The following is a 19,585-nucleotide window of genomic DNA, read 5'->3' on the forward strand; positions in this document are numbered from 1 at the left end:
TGTCAGCATGTGGACTGAAAGGTCCCAGGTTTGATGCCTGGGTTTCAGGCTCAATCCCCAGTAGGGGGTGTGCAGGAAGCAGTTGATCAATGATTTTCTATCATCACTGATGTTTCTATATCTCTTTCCCTTTCCCTTCCTTTCTGAAATCACTAAAAAATAGAAAATAATAAAATAAAATAAAAATATTAAAAAACAAAAACCCCAAAGCAATGGTCCTCATAGGCAATATGGGAAGGAATGTGCATTGCCTGAGCACCTATTGCATGCTGGCCATGGTATTGGGTGCTTTTCAGCTTCACTTTACACTAGCCCTTGGAACAGGCCTCTCAGAAAGTGTTATTTCCAAGGGAGTCTACTCAAAAGGGGCCTCGTGATCTAAGTCCCTGCTCACTCTCCCATCCCTGCCTTCGGATGGGACAAGGGGAAGGCAAGGGCACAAATGGATCTTCTTGAGCTTTTGCCATTAGTTTTCTTGCTTATAGGTTACAATATGAGAGAATCCACTCCTTAGTAGGGACCAGGTCTGCATGAGTGTGTGACACGCCCAGGTGCATGCATATGATACTAAGTGTTCGCAGAGCTCATTCCTGAGGACTGAGTGCACACACTGCTGCACTGGCCAGAGCAATAACCAGTGGCAATTTCATTCTGAGAGATCAAAGCTGTGCTCATAACTGGGCCTGAGGATGGGTCCCAGGTGGATCAGGGGAGCAGGTGCAGTGTATGACTGACCCAAGGGTGACTTCATGTCTCTGTCCTCGGAGTCCTTGGCAATAAAGATGTGTCCCAAAGAGGGAGCTGTCACTGTCCCACCTTCCAGCAATGCTCACCCCAGGGCTCCATGGGCTGTTTTCCCACTGCTTGTATCTTTGAAGGGAGGAGCAGAGGTGGGCTTTTTTTTGCGGGCCAGTCTCTTCCTGGGACTATGGCCCTGTGCCATAGGTTTTGGGGTCACCTGGGATGTGACCAGCATTAGTCCTGCTTGGTGCTTAGAAGAGAACAATAAGTTCTGCTTTTCTGGGCCCAGGCTTGGGAGAACTGGCTGGGTAGGAATGGGGTGGGGGGGCTTCCCTCACGCCCCCAGACTGGATAAGGTGACCTTACAACTCACAGCACTGGCTTCTCATAGTGCAGCACTCACCATAGTTCCCTGAACTGCTTTTTGTTGCCTGTCTCCCCCACTCATTCATGAACACCGAGGCAGGGATCGTGTTTGATCTGTGTCTTCTGCCCCATAATGAACCAGTCTCTTGCTTTGCTCTATCAATTCCTCTTTGGCTCTTTCCTGCTAGGTGGCAGGCTCTGTGTTAGCCCTCTTCTCTTCTCTGCATACTATCTTCTCCCCAGTTGAGAGATCTCATCCCTTCCCTTAGTTTCCATTACCTTCTCTGGGCTGGACCATTCCTGAATCTCTACGTCTAGTCCATACCTCTCCTATGCTCCAGATCGGCAGTCGCCAACTGGTGGTCCGCGGACCACTGGTGGTCCATGAGATCCGAAAGGTTGGTGACCGCTCCTCCAGACATCTCCAACTGATGAATGACCACTTAGACAACTCCATCTGGCTGTTCCTCAGGCACTGCCTTTTAACAGTTTCAAACCTCAGCTCCCCACCTTCCTCTCCGATTTGCAGCTCATTCTCCTGCATTCCCTGCCTCAGCTGATAGCAGCAGTAGCAGTCCAGTCAACCAGGCCAGAAATCCTGCCACTCATCTCCTTGGCTCCTCCTTCTCTCTTCCCATCCAATCACTGAGCCCTGCACAGTGACCTCCTGGTAATTCTCCCCATCCCAGAGTCCTGCTTTAGATAGGCCTCCCAGCTCTGAACTCTTCAATAGTCTCCTCGCTGCCCCTTCTTCCTTCTTTCCTCTCATGGCTACAAATAAGAACTTTATAAAGTGAAAACCTGACCATATTTCTCTCGTTTAAAGTCTTTAAAAGCTCCCTATGATCCACCAAATAAATCTATGTTCCTTTGCCTGGCATTTTAACTGGCCCCAGTCTATCTAACCCACCTCATCTCCACCATTTTGTTCTCACTTTCCTCTGCAGTCAAGCAGTATTGAACAGCTGTCAGTCCCTGGGTATAACAGGCTGCCTCATGTCCCCTATGCTTCTGCATATCTGATGTCTGCTGCTGGTCCTTCTCACCTCTGTTCATCTGGCAAACACTTATTCATCCTTAGAAGGTTTGCTGGATTACGTTAGTCACACAGCATTTCCCGTGATGCTGTGGGCTCTGGCAATGGTTGGAGTAGGACAAGGTCCCTGTCCTCAAGGGGCACAATATATAAATCTGGCTAAGGAAAATTGGATGGCAGCTTTGGTCAATGGAACCAAGGGCATAAATATCAGAAACTGCAGTGGGCTGAAACCGGTTTGGCTCAGTGGATAGAGCGTCGGCCTGCGGACTCAAGGGTCCCAGGTTCGATTCCGGTCAAGGGCATGTACCTTGGTTGCGGGCACATCCCCAGTAGGGGGTGTGCAAGAGGCAGCTGATCGATGTTTCTCTCTCATCGATGTTTCTAACGCTCTATCCCTCTCTCTTCCTCTCTGTAAATAATCAATAAAAGAAAGAAAGAAACTGCAGTGGGCTAGTAGAGGCTGCAGAAAGGAATTATCAGCTCCCAAAAGGCAGTTGTGGAGTGACAGCAGGGGAGGGGTGGACAGGGCTTCCATGTGGGGCCAACTGTATTTCAGTCAGCAGTTGCCTTCTGTCCTGGCCAAGAAGGCCATCAGAGGTACCTCTCCAGGGATGTCAGGCCAAACCGGCTGCTGGATTCTCCCTTCCTGTGAATGCTTCACTGATGATCTACCTCTTTCTTATGGTCCCAGCGGCATGGAAGTTATTACTTAAGCTGCAGGCTCTGGAACTGAACTGCTTGGGTTCGAACCTGGATTCCCTCTTTCCAGACCATGGGTGAATTACTTATCTCACTTTACTTCAGTTTTCCATTTGTTACATGGAGGCAGTAATAATATCTATCTTCCTAAGGTTGTTGGGAGGATTAAAGGAATTGATACATGTAAATTTTTATAATAGTGCCTGGCATACAAAGTACAAAAATATCAACTATTATCACATGTCCTTTCCACCTGTCTACCAGGCAGGGAGCCCCTGGAGGGTAGGTGCATAGCTTAATATCTGAATCCCATCAAGAGTCTGGAACAGGCCCTGGCTGTTTTGGCTCAATGGATAGAGTGTTGGCCTGCGGACTGAATGGTCCCAGGTTCGATTCCGGCCAAGGGCACATGCCTGGGTTGTGGGCTTGATCCCCGGTAGGGGGTGTGCAGGAGGCAGCCAATCAATGATTCTCATCATTGATGTTTCTATCTCTCTCTCCCTCTTTAAAATCAATAAAATATATTAAAAAAAAAAAAGAGTCTAGAACAGAGCAGAAGGTTTTAGAGCACAGGTATAACTGAATATGTGACATTTGAAGGACTGATCTTCATTCAACAGCAGAAGTCTGGAGAGAGGGAGTAGCTGAGAAGCTAGGAAGACCTCAACAAAATTCGGCAGGGGCAAGGATGCTAGGCCAGGTGGGGAAGGTGGTGGGAAGCTGTGGGAACATTTGAATGTGCGTCTTCTTGGCTTGGTACCTGGTCTACTATTTGGTCCAGGGGGAGTTTCTTCATGCACCTCATCTAGTGCACTTGTGACATGGGAAGCAAAACTCCTTCCTGTTTCCCTAGGGCTGGAGGGGCTAAGTAGAAAAGGTGGGCTGGACTCCATGTGGCAACGTGCTGGCTAATATAGCTTCTGTGAGGGAGAAGAGAAGGCTCATCCTGGGTCTGCAGTCCCTGGAAAAGGTGGAGGTCATCCCCTTCAGATAAGCTCTCCCTCAAGGTAAGGAGTGGTATAGAGGGGAGAACTGGAGCTCTGGGGTCAGATGTATTTGCAGCCCAATCCTGGCTCCTCCACACAGTAGCTCTGTGGCCTTGGGCAAGTCATTTATAACTGCTGAACCTGGATTTCTTCATCTGTAAAAACTGAGATTGTTTCTACCTTGCATGGCTATTGTGATGATTAGGGATACCATCTGTAAAGTCTTTAGCACAGCTTGGTATATAGAATGTGCTGAATAAAAGGGCTTCTTCTCCTTATTTAGAATTTGCTCCACGTGTATGTGTGCATGTGTGTATGTGGTGGGAGGGGGATGCTGTCTCATTTGTGATGAGCCTGGAGCTCCTCAGAAGAGGTCCATGAGCCAGAAAGGTTCTTGAGCTTACTTTGGATTCAGCCTTCCTGTATGTCACATGAGGTCCCTGATGCCTGAGGATGAAACAGAGTTGGAACTACAAGTTCAGGTCTTTCTCTCCTGGCACCTCCGCCCCACTCTGTCTCTCTGGAAGGTAGTCTGGGCAGTGACAAAATTTCTACTCTTGGGCAGTGCTGGCCTTCCCTTGATGCCCAGCCTGGGCCTTGGTCCAGAGAGGAGTTGAAACCACATCTGCTAAGTGCCCAAATGTACACATGGGGGAGCAGCAAGTTGAGGAATGATCTGACAGGCCTCTGGGCCCTTGGTTCCTACTGCTCACAGACCCTCATACCTATGGGTATGTGGCAGAATCCTATCATATCTATGTGGCCTTAGGTACTTTGCCTCCCCTTTTTGAGCTATAGTTTTTCCTGTGTAACACAGGGTGATCCCTGCTATCTGAGCACATGGGACTTAGCCAGCAAGCATTTTCAGAGGGCCCCAGATAGCTCAGCCTCCATTCCAGTCCATTTCACCTCATCAAACAGCTGCAGCATGATGGTAAGCACATCTGGATGAGCCTTGTCCACCTCGTCAAAGAGCACCACGGCATTGGGGCATTGTTTCAGCTTCTTGGTCAGTTGGCCACCCTCCTCGTGGCCGATGTAGCCTGGTGGGGACCCAATAAACTTGGCCACCTAGGGGAAGGAAGGAAACATGTTACAAAGGCCTTTCCATGCTTTGAGTTTCCAATTTGGGGCAAGCACAAGAAGATGGCTTTACATACAATGTTAAGACTACCTATCTCAACAAGGAGTGTCAGGCTGAAACCTAGGGTGGCAGGAATCCTGCTATGATGGGAGAGCAGATAGATCTTTTCTATGCTTATTCTTCAGAGCAAATCTTATGCAAACAGGTCAGTGACCCTGCTGCATACATATGTCCCCAAAGGACAAATCACAAGACTGCTGGAATTATCTCAGGCCCAAATGACAAGCCACATCAAAATTCTCAGCCCTCCAAACCACACTTCACCGAGGACTCTCACTTACCTCATGCCGCTCCTGGAACTCAGACATGTCCAGCCTGATGAAGCCCTGTGTGGAAATAAGCATGAGTCCAATCGGCAAGAAGGCAAATACCCACAAGCTTTCAGACCACACCAATTCAGGATCTTCCATCCCATTCTTCTATGTTCTTTCCGGCTCCTTGCCTCTTTTTCCGTCCACTCAGTCCCTACATGATTCCATTCCCTACCTTAACGAACCAAGTCATGTCCCCGTCCTTATAAATCTGGCCCAGAATGTCTCTTTTCTCAGGCAGGACTCTACTGGTCTGATTACCACATCATCCACCCAACCTCCCGTTCTCCCATCCATTCCACATTTCCTGAGGGCATCCATGTGTGCTGGGCACTGGAGCTACAACAGTGAACAAGACTTGGTCTCTGTCCCTGAGGGGCACCCGTTGAGTAGGGTGGGCAGACATGGACAAAGTCAGTCACAATCAGCGTGGATCGTGATGGACATGGAGGGGAGCAACACATAACCAGACAGCTGCATGGTGCCCTCACATTTGCAAGTCATTGTGGGCACATGCCCTTTTAGTTTCCTCTTCTTTTAAACAAATATACCTTTTTATTTATTTACATTTCTTCATTTCATCTAAAGTCACCCATAACATAGCTTGCAGCCTTTCTCTCACCACTGCTGGGCCTAGGGGTGATTTCCAAGGACGTGGTCCCCTGGGGTGAGGCCTGACCATGATTAGCCCCGGAAGAGAACACTGGGTAGTGTGGCATTTGTGAGTGAACACAGGCAGAGGACACACTCTTTTCAAGAAGAATTTAGAGAGTTATAAAGGCATTCATGGGTGCCGTCTCTCCACCCATCCAGGGTTCCCCACACTCTCCCCAGGCTCCTCTCTTGACGGCACGTGCTCCTGTCTGAGAGCGCACACTCACTATCCTCATGTCTCTTGGGAGCTGGGGATGACGGGTGCCAAGGCCCTGGGAGGGTGGTAGCTATATTTGAAATGCAGGCCTATTCTAGCTCGGTCTTTGGTCTGAAATTCACTCAGTGATGTACTTCTAGGTTTTTCTCTGTGCTGTCACTCTGTACCCGGGGTACGGGGTGGCAGAAAGAGCCCCAGAGGCCTGCTGCTAGTCTCAGTTCTGCCACAATCTGTGTGGCCTCAGGTACGCTGCCTCCCCTTTCTGAGCTAGTTTTTCCTGTGTAACACAGGCCCTGTTTCCTCTCTAGTCTCACCAGGGGCCTGAGGAGAGGACCTAACCCAAGGGTGGGAAAGGCCTGGGAGAGTTATTAAAATCATGTGGGGGTGATCCCTGCTATCTGAGCACATGGGGCTTAGCCAGCAAACGTTTTCAGAGGGCCCCAGACAGCTCAGCCAAGAGAAACAGGCTTCAGGAAGGGTGGGAGGATGGACATGGGGAAGCTGGGAGTGCTGCCCAGAGGGAGCAATGGGCTGGAAGCCATGACATGGGTATCTGATAATAACTCAGTTACTTACTATGGGTGCTTACTACGTGCCTGGCAAGTTATAAAGGGCTCATAACATTTTCAAGTCTATGAGGTAAGCACTATTATCATCCCCATCTTACAGATGACAAAGCTGAGTCACAGATTAAAGTAACTTGCCCAAGGTTACTCAAGCTTGACAATCTGGCTCCAAGTCTACTGCCTCATATTTCCGGCTCTGTCAATCAGTTGGGCTGTTGGCAGTCCTCATTTGAAGGGTTCTGAGTTTTGTGCCTAGATATCAATGTCCCAGGATACTGGGAGTATAGATAGGGCTTACTTATGTCAAGTGATCTGGATTCTCACCCTAGTTGTTAAGAAAATTTGAACAAGCCTCGGGGATTGATTTTCTTGACTGGAATAATTTTGGTTTCATATGAGCTTAGCTTAGGGTAATCTAGAAGTGAGGCAAGGATAATGATAGTAATATCCAACATGTATTGATTGCTTACCAGGTGCTATCATTTTATTTCATCTCATTAACATTCATAATAATCCAGTGATATAGGCACCATTTTTAAACCCATTTTGCAGATGAGAAAACTGATGTAAACTGAGATCCCGGCCAACTCCACAGAGTAGTTTAGAGTTGGGATTTGAATACAGGCAGGTGGATTCAGATTCGTGTTCTGACCCCTTTGTCATTCTGCCCTATAACTGCAAGTCTTTATGGCTCCTCCATCTATTTCAGGATGAGATCACATAAAAGCATTAAGGTTTTTTCTCAAGGATTATTAACCCTAATAATGGGAGTTAATAAAGCCACTCAATTTGGGAGGAATAGTAGAGGCTAATGAAGAAATAAGCTCATGGGTCTGATAAAAAATTATAAAAATGTGCAAACAATGCCTTGGAGGCAGCCAGGTCTAGAGCTATGAGTGACTTTTTACAAATGAGGCAACTAAGGATCCGAAAGCCAGAACTTGAATTCAAGTCACCGACTCCCAAGCCAGTGCTCATTTTATTTTGTTAGGCCAAGTTAACACTGGGCCCTATACGTGACACTTCCTACACACCACTCGTTGGATTCTGGAGGTTTTAGATAGCTTACGGTCCAGGGCTCTTGGATTTTGAAGGTCTCAAATATGCCTATTACATGGCCACAGGATGTCTATGCTAAACGTAGATTCTGTAATCAGGGGTTCTGCAGAAGCACTACCTATGATTTAGAAATAAAACACATGAATATGACAGGATTCTCATGCCTCTCATCTCCCTATGCATCATAGGGACAAAATGACGTTTATAATTTAGCCTCCTATTGCACGTGAGAACAATGATATTGAGAGTTGAGAGATTAGCCCTGGCCAGTGTTTCTCAGTGGTTAAAGCATTAGCCCATGTACTAAAGGGTAGCAGGTTTGACTCCCAGTCAAGGGCACATATCTGTTTTACAGGTTCAATCCCTGGCCCCAATTGGGGCACGTGCGGGAGGCGGCCAATAGATCTTTCTCACATTGATGTCCACCCCTCCTTCCACTCTCTCTAAAAACATCATAGGGGTGTGGCTCAGTAGTTGGGCGTTGACCTATGAACCAGGAGGTCACGGTTCAATTCCCAGTCAGGCCACACGCCCGAGTTGCGAGCTTGATCTCTGGTGGGGGTGTGCAGGAGGGAACCAATCAATGATTCTCTCTCATCATTGATGTTTCTCTCTCTCCCTCTCTTTCCTCTCTGAAATTAAAAACAAAGAGTTGAGAGACTGGATTCTGATTTTACTTCTTCCTTTAACAACTGACCTTGGACAGACCCCGTAATGCCATAGGTCAGTTTTTGCATCTAAAAAGTGGGTCTGATTTAGCATCTGTGCTGTTTTCCTCATAAGATCAAATAAGATAGTCAATGGGGTACTGATGTGGAAAATATGAGGTGATGAATAAATACAAGACAAGGGAACAGGTACTTTACTATGTGCTAGCGCCTGAGCTCATTTGATGCTCTGACAACCTCAAAGTACTAGACAGTCTCACTCTGAGACAAGAGAGCTGAATTGTACAGGGATAAAGGAACCTGACAAAGTAGAATTGGAACCTGTGCCAAGAAATGACTGGCTCCAGAACCTGGACCACCCAGCCCACTGCCTCCAACGGGTGATGGCGTTACTTCCTTCTCCTGGGTGAGGCATGCACTGAAAGGTGCCATCAGAACGCCCTGTAGTGTTGTAAATATGCCTCCAACTGAAGAGATGCTACAACTGAAAAATGACTTGCATCATCAGTCTTCTCACAAGCCCCCTCGCCTTTCTACACCAGCAAGTCAGCAGATACTTTCCTTCTACTTCACTGTGTATGAAGACACATTAAGACAGCTTGGATAAGGAGATTATAATTTGTAATTAAATATTAACCTTTCTGACAGTATTAAAATTAAAACACTCAGAATTCTTCATCCCTAATCAGGTGGTTCCTGCCTGTAACTGCATCTTCCCTAATAGTCTTGCTAGTTTATGGCCCTTTCCAGAGTGCTAATTGTTTCAATCGCTGCCAACCTGATAAATTGTCTTAAAAATGCTATTTCAGTTGGAGCATATTAGCACGTCATGTGCTGCGTCTTGCCTGCCTGCCTGTCAAGTGGGTCCGCTCTGGGTTTGGCTGAGGCAAAGCATAGCTACTAGCAGAGCCAGGGAGGCTTAGAAGGCTTCAGCCAGTTATTAGGCAGAAGGAGGCCATGTATGCAGCTCAGGACACAGCCTAAGCTACCTCGTTTCTGTGGCTGCCAGGCCCTCAGGAAGGTGGCAAAGGGGCAGCTAGGCCAGAAGGACAGGAGGTGCCCAGGGCTCTGCTGCTGGGGTAGTTTGGCTGGCAAGGTCTGAGCAATTCTTATCACCTCAGCTGGGGAGGCATTCCACAGAAATGAGGCAAGGGCACCTAGGGTCGTGGGCACCCACCACTGGCGGGCAGGGGGACCTTAGCCTCTACACTGGGAAGGCTGGTAGAAAGAAGAAGGTTTGGCCTGGGTTGAAATGTTCCTGCAGTCTCCAAGAATCGCTCTCTCTGACATTTCTCTATGCATGAAAGCACTGCCTGTCAGCATAGAAAGTCAAACTGAGCAGGCCTTGGAAAGCCAGAGTCTGAACAAATAAGGGATGGGACGGTCCTCTCCTATGGAGAATCCAGGGCTCCGAGTCATGGGGGAAAGGGGACTGTGACAACCCCACAGCTTAGACATCAGAAATCTGGTTTGCCCTGGCTAGTGTGGCTCAGTTGGTTGGGTGTCATCCCATGCATCGAAAAATTGCTGGTTCCATTCCTGGTCAAGGCACATGCCGGGGTTGCAGGCTTAATCCCCAGTAGGGGGAGTGCAGGAGGCAGCCGATCGATGTTCGGCTTTCACATTGATGTTTCTCTCTCTCTCTCTCTCCTCTTCCTCTCTGTAAAAATCAATAAAATGTCTTTAAAAAAAATTCTTAAAAAAGAAATCCTATCTAAAAGCTCATGTGGGATGGAGAGAAGCAGTAAGACACCCCTTGTTCCTACTTGTTTTCTCCTACAGGCCCCAGGACTCCCTCTGGCATGGCCTTGATGTACAGTAACAGTATGTTTCTACAGCTGTTTCCTTCTCCAGACCGAGTTCCTCAGGGCAGGGAAAATGTCTAAATAAACACTTGTTTCTTAGGAACTAGTATAATACCTGGCACAGAGTAGATGCTTGAAAATATTGTATGGATGAATCTCACTGGGTTCTCCCATGTGTCCCAAGAGTTAGGGAAGGGCAAGGAGTAACCATTTTATTTCACAGATGAAGAAACTGAGGTACAAAGAAGTTGGATCACTTGGCCAAATTCCTGGAGCAATTGGTGGCTGAGTTGGGGCCAGAGGTGAGGCCTGCTTCACGTTCCAGAGGCCTCCCGCCCCCCACCTTTTTAAAAAAATATATTTTATTGATTTTTTACAGAGAGGAAAGGAGAGGGACAGAGAGCTAGAAACATCGATGAGAGAGAAACATCGACCAGCTGCCTCCTGCACACCCCCTACTGGGGATGTGCCCGCAACCAATGTACATACCCTTGACTGGAATCGAATCCGGGACCTTTCAGTCCGCAGACCGACGCTCTATCCACTGAGCCAAACCGGTTTTGGCAAGAGCCCCCCCCCTTTTTTTAAATCCTCACCCGAGAATATGCTTATTAATTTCAGGGAGAGGGAGAGAACCATATATGGGAAGACACTCCGACCAACTGAGCCACACCGGCCAGGACCAGAGCCTATCTTTGACTGGCTATTGCCAGATTCAGGGAGTCTAGGGTTTTTTGGGCTAGCAGGAGTGGCAAGGTCTCCATGGCCTGAAGATCAGGTCTAGGTCCCAGCCCTTACCTTTTTGGCATCTTTGTGCATGTATTTGGCTGTCTGCTTGGCCAGCTCTGTTTTTCCTAGTAAGAAAGAAGGGAGAGGAATTGGGTTAGGACCAGATAACTATCTCTTGGAATGAAATAATATTAGAAAAGTACGGACACTGAAAATAATGTTTTATGGATGGAAACGTTGAATCTTGGAGAGGGTCAGTGACTTCCAAAGTCACCAAGGGAATTAAAGGTGAATGAAGCTGGGACCAGAATCAAAGTCTGAACTGCACCTTGATTTTTCAGTGGATGGGGATTGAGGCTTTTTCTCCATAGCAACATCCTAAAAGTGGGAGGCTGACTCATAATTCAGAGCCAACTTGTCCTTTGAAGCTCAGCACATACCTTGCTCCTCCAGGAGCACCCTGCCTCCTGGCTCACTGCACTGCATGTTCTCTAGACACCCATGATCTTGCATCCAACAGGCCTGGAGCCACAGACCAGCTAGAGGTAGGGAGGGCACCTCTCCGTGGCTTCACAGACTTTGTAATATAAAGAAAGAATGACACTACCAAAGTGTTGGCTCTGAAGGGCCATTTGGTAGGATGGTCAAGCCTTTGGAAGTCACTGTCTAGATAGAAAGTCAAGTTCTACAGTATCATGGTGAGGTGGTGGTAACCTTTTTGGAGCCTATATCTGAGGGAGAGGTAAGCCCACAAAACTGCTGAGGGAAAGAGGCGGCAACAAAATGCATGACATTCCCCATCAAGTCAATGCAGAAGGTGGTGGAGCTGGGGAGTCTGTGAGGGCAGAGAGTGAGGGGTGAGAATGCCTTAGCCTAACTGGCTAGAAAAATACCCAACCCATTTTACTATAGCCAATTTTGTATGCACCTAGCACTGTATTGGTCTTCAGGGACTTTCTTTAGCTTCCTAGCAGGTTATGTCTCAGGTTATATTGAATAAGATTGATGTGGTGGGCAGTGGAGCTGGTTTAAGTGTACCCAAAGGCCAGCCTCAGGGGATGCAGAGTGGTTGGAGCAGGGCTACAAAGAGCCTGGCCCTCCAGGTGAATTAGACCCTGCACCCTAGCTTCCAGAGGGAGGGGCATCCTTCCAGCTATTCCTGCTGTGACAGATGACCCTCTTGCTGGCTCTGTAATTTGGAGGCAGTTGTATGGGGAGCTGGAGTTGAACTAGAGGTGGTGGCCTGACCCTGGCCCACAGCAGCTGAGGCTCCCCAAGCTCCTCTTCCCCCTAGCTGATCTGCTCCCATTACCTATTCCAGATGATCCCAAGAAGAGGAAGACCAGAGGGTGTTCTTCGTCATACCAGCCATTCTCCTTCCTCCGGATCGCTAGGGCCAACACACAAGACAGGGGATGGGGAGGGAGGCAGATAAATCAATGACACAAAAGGCAGGATAATTATCACTAAGTATACAATATGTTTTACTGCTCTGCGCCCACTCAAAGTCCTCACTACCATTAGTGCTGCCTAATCTGATTAGCTGGCAAGGCCCCTAGAGATACCTAATCAGGTTAGCATGGATTTGGAAAGCTGCCCAGAGCAGATTTCGGATAAAGTTTTCCAGGATGAGCACTCAGCGTTGCCAGGGAAACTGAAAGGCGGGTGAATGGAGGTGAAGGGGGCTGGGGGCTGGTGAAGGAGAATTTGAGAGGAACTTTAGCTCTCAGCTGGTTACCCATCTACTTAACCACGGTGGGAGACTCAGCCTGCCTCCAACGCAAATGGGAGAGGCAGAAGCCCACAGCAGGCCCCTGGGGATATGGGGTGTGAGCTCTGGACTCTTTCCCATTTGGGAAAACCAAGGTCTGGTCTGCTGTCTGGAAATACAGTCAAATGCACTTTCTGGAAGCCAGTTAAGTAGCGGAGCTCAGGGCATGAAAGGGTGAGCCATTTGGTTAACATCTCCACTAACCATGGCCTCCAGGGGTTTGGGGTGGGACAGAGATGGGGGGAATGGGATAGATCTGTACTAGGTTCCCTAGGGGAGCAGCTCTGATAGAACCAGACCTGACCTCTCCTCTCCAGGACGAAGTATATAATGAAGGGCTGTGTATTTAAGGTAAGGAAGTTACATGCCCAAGTACAGAGTGGGAGAATCAGACTCGGAAGCATCCTCAAGTATAAAAGCAGGAGGCAGAACTATCAGAAGATGAACCATTATTGAACATACTATCTACTAGGCACAGTTGGAAAAATCACTAACATTTTATTACTCAAAACCTACATAAAGAATTTCCAAGAGGAAATTCTCAGCTCCATTATTCTGAACAGGGAACTGAGGCAAGAGAGAAAGAGATTTGCCTATGTTACATAACTAGATTACTAGTTGACTGGCAGAGATGGAAGACTTGCTTCTTTCTCTAAACTGGTCCTTTTGCGTCACATAGAGCTGCTTAAAAAAGCAAGCATCACTCTGGGTTACATTAACGGTTACATGGCAGTCAGAGCAGGAGGGGACAGAGCGCTATGCAATGTCAAGGTCAGTTTGCAGATGGAACAGCATGTATGGTCTGGTTCCCAGAGAGTCAGGGGGAGATTAGTAAAGGGATATATGTCAGAGGACTAGGCCCAGAAACTAAGTCAACTGAAAAAGAGTTGATGGCCTTAGGGATGTGTCTGCCAGTCTTGAGGTGTAAAGATCCTAAATACTACACTGTGTGGTACGATCCATACGGTTGGGTTTCAAAGAAGAGGCTGCAGAAGCCAAGGAAGGCTTTTGGAGAAGTGGGACTGATGATGTACCATGGAGGCTGGGTAGGATCTGGAGAGCAAAGGTGGCCAGCATGACAGAAGTGGAGAGACAGGAACACACATGAGCAGTGTGGGTGGGATCAGATTACAAAGGTCTCAAATAGTAGGAGCTCAGGTCCATGCTGTGGTCTTTCTTTCTTTTTCTTATGCTGTGGTCTTTCTCAGGTCAATCTCTAATGCTGCTACTTCAAATACTTGGTAGTTCTGGCCTCAGCAGAAATAGGGAGAAACTGTGTGACTCATGGACTGGCCACTTTGCCTGCCTGGGAGATAGATGCTCCCTGAAAAATGCTGAGGGGCCCGAGAAAACGCCACCCAACCTCTCCCCTGGGCTAGGTCCAAGGCATCACTAAACTAACTAGGTGTTCTGTAAGGCCCGGCTCTCCAGGAACCCCAGAGGCCTCACAGGTACCTGAAGCTTGAGGATGAAGGGGAGAAGTCCAAGCCTGGCTGAGAGAGAGTCCCCAAGTGTCCTGAATAAAATAAGAACCCAGCCGAAACCGGTTTGGCTCAGTGGTTAGAGCGTCAGCCTGCGGACTGAAAGGTCCCAGGTTCGATTCCGGTCAGGGGCATGTACCTTGGTTGCGGGCACATCCCCAGTGGGGGGTGTGCAGGAGGCAGCTGATCGATGTTTCTCTCTCATCGATGTTTCTAACTCTCTATCCCTCTCCCTTCCTCTCTGTAAAAAATCAATAAAATATATTAAAAAAAAAAGAACCCAGGGGTGGGGATACTTGGAGAGGTAGAGATATTATAAAATGGCAAGGCTAGACTTTTGCAAACACTAGGTGTGGATGTCTGTTGGGGTGGTGGTGAAAGGGATCATCTGAAAGGAGTCAAATTCTTCCCCAAAATGGCTGAATTGAGAATCTAGGTTGAAAAGAAGCTGAGCATAAACTGAGTTCAGGCTTCATGGGGTATCTGGAGAGGAAGAAGTGTCCAGGTATGACTTAGATGGCCTGGGGTGGGGGAAGGGGCTCCCCAGGTATCATGCACCTGAGGTTCTGATTTGGATTTCTCTTTCAGGGAAGCTGTCCAGCCCACCGAGAGCTGCACACTCCAGGGCGATGCAGTTCTAACACACCGAGGAGAATGTGCAATTGGATTGTGCCTGCGGCCTTCTTTTCTCCTTCTTTTCTAATAATGCACCTGAGAGAAAGCTCTTTATAATGCCAGGCAGACCCCTGCACAGCTGTCACTGGTCAATTCTGCCAGACCCAGGGCATGAGTCTGGGGTGGGCTTGATCTGGGCCTGCTGTGAAACAGGTGAAATGCCAACCATTAAACAATTACAACTCTGGATATTTCTAATAATATCTGAAGAGAAAAACGGCCAAGCAGATGGTGTCCGACAGAATGAAAAATGGAAGCAGCTAGGAAGGACTGAGGAAGGTGGGCACCAGGAGGTGTGGTAGGCAGGGCGGCTGGGAGCCTGGAGGGACCTGTCAGGGCAGGACAGAGGCTGGGACAGACAGAGACCTGAACAGGCCCATGTAGGTACTGGCACTCTCACTGTGAACCATCGAAGGCAGCATCTCCCTCTGCTAACACCTCACAATCTTTAAAGAACTTCTGTAGACATAACTTCATTTGAGCCTCCTTGTGAACCGATGAGGCAGGGAACTCTATAGATGAGGAAATATGTACAAAGAAGTTATGTAACCTGCTCAAGGTTACACAGGTAAATAAATGAAGATGCTGGGTTTACCCCCGGCTCTGGCTGTCTTTTGAGGAGTTGAGGGAAAGGAGTTGGCTTGCTTCAGCCAAAGCATCTCCTCATACTCTTGCCTCACCTGGAAAACTGTCTGGCTCGAGCAGCCATTCAACAAAGGTTTCATGAGCCCCTGTCCCCTGACCTCTGCTCTTGGGCATGAGATGATGCCAGGGTCCCCTTTATTGGCTGGTTTCATCCCTGCAAGCAGGACCAGTGCCAGTGCCTCCTTGCTGGGTTCTTCCTACCAGATCACCTGCTCCTGGCCATGTCCACCACTACTGGACCATCTTAAAACTTACCTGCAACAACTCTTTTTGATGAACTCCACCAACCCACTCCTGGGGTCTGTATTCTCTTATCTGTGTTCATCTATGGGGTGGTAGGTGAAGAAGGTAGGAGTTACAGGAACTAGTTTGGAACCTTGACTCTGCCACTTACTAGTTGATTGACTTTGAGTAAAACACTTATTCCCTTAGAGCCTCATTTTTTTAAATCTATAAAATGGGAATACAATACATGCTGAGTCAACTCCACACGAAGATTAAATGAGTTAACGATTATGAAAGCATTCTGTAAGTTGCAAGAAGTGGAATAAGAGTAAAAATAATGGTAGTCATAGCGCAGCAGTGGAAGTAGCCACTACAGCTTTGGTTATTTCATAGATATCGCTTTCCTCCTAAGAATAAGGAGAAGCAGGTATTATCTCCATTTTGCAGAAGAGGAGAATGGGCTCAGAGAGGGGCAGTGTAAGGGGTTTCATCACCTGTGCCTTCGTATCCAGGGGTGGGGTGTGCTCCAATCTCACTGTGCATTCCGTGGGAGCAGGTACCAGGAGTCATATTTCCAAAGGGACGTTTGGGAATAACCTAACAATGGCGCAGTGCTTGAGGACTAAACAAATTAATCCTTGCTCTTTCTGGAACCACACGAGGGAAAGAACAGGTACTTTACGCCCATTTTACAGAGAAGAGTGAGGCCTGGATCTAAGAGTCTCCTGTGGCTCCAAGAAGTTATTACTACCCCTGGTGAAAAGGCTCCTGCTCTCTCTCTCTCTCCCTCTCTCTCTCTCTCTCTCTCTCTCTCTCAAAATACATTTTATTGATTTTTTACAGAGAGGAAAGGAGAGGGATAGAGAGTTAGAAACATCGATGAGAGAGAAACATCGATCAGCTGCCTCCTGCACACTTCCTACTGGGGATGTGCCCGCAACCAAGGTACATGCCCTTGACTGGAATCGAACCTGGGACCCTTCAGTCCGCAGGCCAATGCTCTATCCACTGAGCCAAACCGGTTAGGGCTCCTGCTCTCTTCTTAACCCCTCTCTGGGAGCTTATCCATTTGTTCAGAAAATAAACTCTGTGATGGGTGCTGGGGCACCTACAAAAAACCTAAAATAAGGTCTGTGTCTTTTTTTTGTTTTGTAAATCCTCAACTGAGTATAGGCGCCCCCCTCCTCCCAATTGATTTTTAGAGAGAGAGAAAGGAAGGGGGAGAGAGACACACACATGGATGTCAGAGAGACACATCGACTGGTTGCCTCCTGCACGTGCCCGAACAGGGCTGAGGATCGAACTTATAACCCAGGTAGGTTCCCTTGACTGGGAATCAAACCCATGACCCTTCAGTGAGCAGCTGACACTCTAACTACTGAGAAACACTGGCCAGGGCAAGGTCTGTATCTTTTTTTTTTTTTTAGATACACATATTTTATTTTTTACAGAGAGGAAGGGAGAGGGAGAGGGAGTTAGAAATATCAATGAGAGAGAAACATTGATCAGCTGCCTCCTGCACACTCCCTTCTGGGGATGTGCCCACAACCAAGGTACATGCCCTTGACCAGAATTGAACATGGGACCCTTCAGTCCGCAGGCCGACGCTCTATCCACTGAGCCAAACCGGTTAGGGTAAGGTCTGTATCTTTTAAATGAATGTGGCTATGAAAACTGTGGGCTCACTGAGAGGAGTGTGGTAAGAGCCATTTGTGCCTGACGTTTGTGCCTGAAGGATGAGGGGGAGATAGCTAGGCAGTCTGGGTATGATGGGACATCCCAGAAAGACTGTGTGTGTACAAAACCAAAGCGAGGGGAAAAGAGCTACCTCCTCCCTCGATCCCAGCCTTTGCCTCCGTCAGCTCAAGCTTCTGGGACAATCTGGGCAGGCTGACTCATCCTTCCTGGTAAGTGCTAGTGATCTACTATGGGAGATTTAAAAAAATTAACTGGAAACATGTTTGTTCCATGCTTGTGGCATCTCCTAGGGTAGTGGTCGGCAAACTGCGGCTCGCGAGCCACATGCGGCTCTTTGGCCCCTTGAGTGTGGCTCTTCCACAAAATACCACGTGCGGGCACGCACGTACAGTGCGATTGAAACTTCGTGGCCCATGCGCAGAAGTCGGTTTTCGGCTCTCAAAAGAAATTTCAATCGTTGTACTGTTGATATTTGGCTCTGTTGACTAACGAGTTTGCCGACCACTGTCCTAGGGGAACCAGTCCCTTCAGAGGGACTCTCTTGGTTGGGAGTCACCTGAATGTCCATTAGCAATTTCCTGTCTACAGCTCGCAGGTTCAAGGAGCACAGCATGTATCTGCTGACTGAGTGGATAGGGGAGCCTCCAGTGTGGAGGATGATGAGAGAATAGTCTTTAAGGTCTGGCTTAGTGGATAGAGCGTCGGTCTACGGACTGAAGGGTCTTGGGTTTAATTCCAGTCAAGGGCACATGCTTGGATTGCGGGCTCAATCCCCAGTAGGGCATGTGCAGGAGGCAGCCCATCAGTGATTTTCTCTTATCACTGATGCTTCTATCTCTCCCTCTCCCTTCCTCTCTGAAATCAATAAAAATATTTTAAAAAATGCAAAGAACAGCTTTTGCTGAGCCCACCGTGTGTGTGTGTGTGTGTGTGTGTGTGTGTGTGTGTGTGTGTGTGTGTGTACTTCAGGTAGGCACTACTAGAGGGAAGAGCGACACTCTTTCAGAAAGAGGCTGAGATGAGAATCAGTGTTGAGATTAGGCAGAGAATCAAATGGGCTAAGACTTCCTTCTCTGGAGTTCAACAATGTTTTACACATCTGTGTGCCCAATCCTGGGGAAACAGCTGAATGAGAGGTAGTTGCTGACCTCTGGAAGGAGAAAGACATACAAAATGATACCCTGTGGTAAGTGCAGTAGTAAATGGCGTCCACAGGAAGCCTAGAGAAAGGGCCCTGCATCCAGCTGAAGGGCTAAGGAAGGCTTCCTGGGGAAGGCCCGGGCCCTGAGTGTCTCAGCAGACCAGTGGAGGGCAGGGCCACCCAGGCAACAAGCACAGCAGGGACACAGGAGAGACAGCTGACGTGGTGAGGTGTGGAGGTGGAACTATAAGCAGTTTCTAAATTAATCACTACCACCCCACAACTCAGAAATGACCTGGATAATTCTCAATTCAGAAACAGGAATCCAAGGGGGGGGGGGGGCTCAGGAAGGCACAAGGCTTGGACAGATTACATTTTGGATTAGTCAAAGAGGGAAGTGAAGCATGAGATAGAAGGGTGCACCCACTGTATGCCCAGTGGCTGAAGCTGAGATTCTGAGTTCGGGCCCAGCCTCAGCACAGAAGAGCAGCTGGATAGCAGTGCTTCCCTGAGGGAGTTCAAGGGCTTCAGAGTCAACTGCGACCAAGTGCAATAGGTACTGGGGACAGGCACCCGGAAAGAGGGAGCCACAGGGAAGCTTCCAGGTGTGCAGGCTGATCTGCTGCCCAGAGAAGGCTGTTCAGAGCAAGTTTGGGGAACAGCATGTCCACCGGCGGGGTTGAAGGTGAAGTAGTATGGGTGTTGTAATGAACTATTTCACCAGTCACATTCCCAGTATGCTTGTGAACTACTAGAGAGCAGGTGTACAGCTTCTCCTTTCTCAAAGCACATCACAGAGATGGACAAGGGGCCATATCAAATTAATTAATTCAACAAACTGCACTAAGCATCTACTGTGAACAGAGTGCTGTGCCAGAAATTGTTAAAACAGAAACAATTCAGTCATGGTCTCTGCCTTCAGAAGTCTAAATTCTATTATTGCTCCTGAACTGAGTCAAACTAAG

General features: G+C 48.1%; 1 protein-coding gene across 2 annotated transcripts in view; it reads right to left on the reverse strand.

The window, feature by feature from the left end:
- CLPB (ClpB family mitochondrial disaggregase) overlaps positions 1 to 19,585 on the reverse strand; it is a 164,568-nt gene that overhangs the window by 13,032 nt on the left and 131,951 nt on the right. For both annotated transcript variants that reach the window (XM_079788179.1, XM_079788180.1), the window contains 4 exons: positions 12,297 to 12,374; positions 11,054 to 11,109; positions 5,257 to 5,301; positions 4,741 to 4,902 (listed from right to left, as the gene is read on the reverse strand). In XM_079788179.1, the coding sequence (XP_079644305.1) occupies positions 4,741 to 4,902; positions 5,257 to 5,301; positions 11,054 to 11,109; positions 12,297 to 12,374 (341 nt within the window). The remainder of the gene's footprint in view (positions 1 to 4,740; positions 4,903 to 5,256; positions 5,302 to 11,053; positions 11,110 to 12,296; positions 12,375 to 19,585) is intronic.

Source organism: Cnephaeus nilssonii (genome assembly GCF_951640355.1).
Source record: "Cnephaeus nilssonii genome assembly, chromosome: 13".
Taxonomy (NCBI): domain Eukaryota; kingdom Metazoa; phylum Chordata; class Mammalia; order Chiroptera; family Vespertilionidae; genus Cnephaeus; species Cnephaeus nilssonii.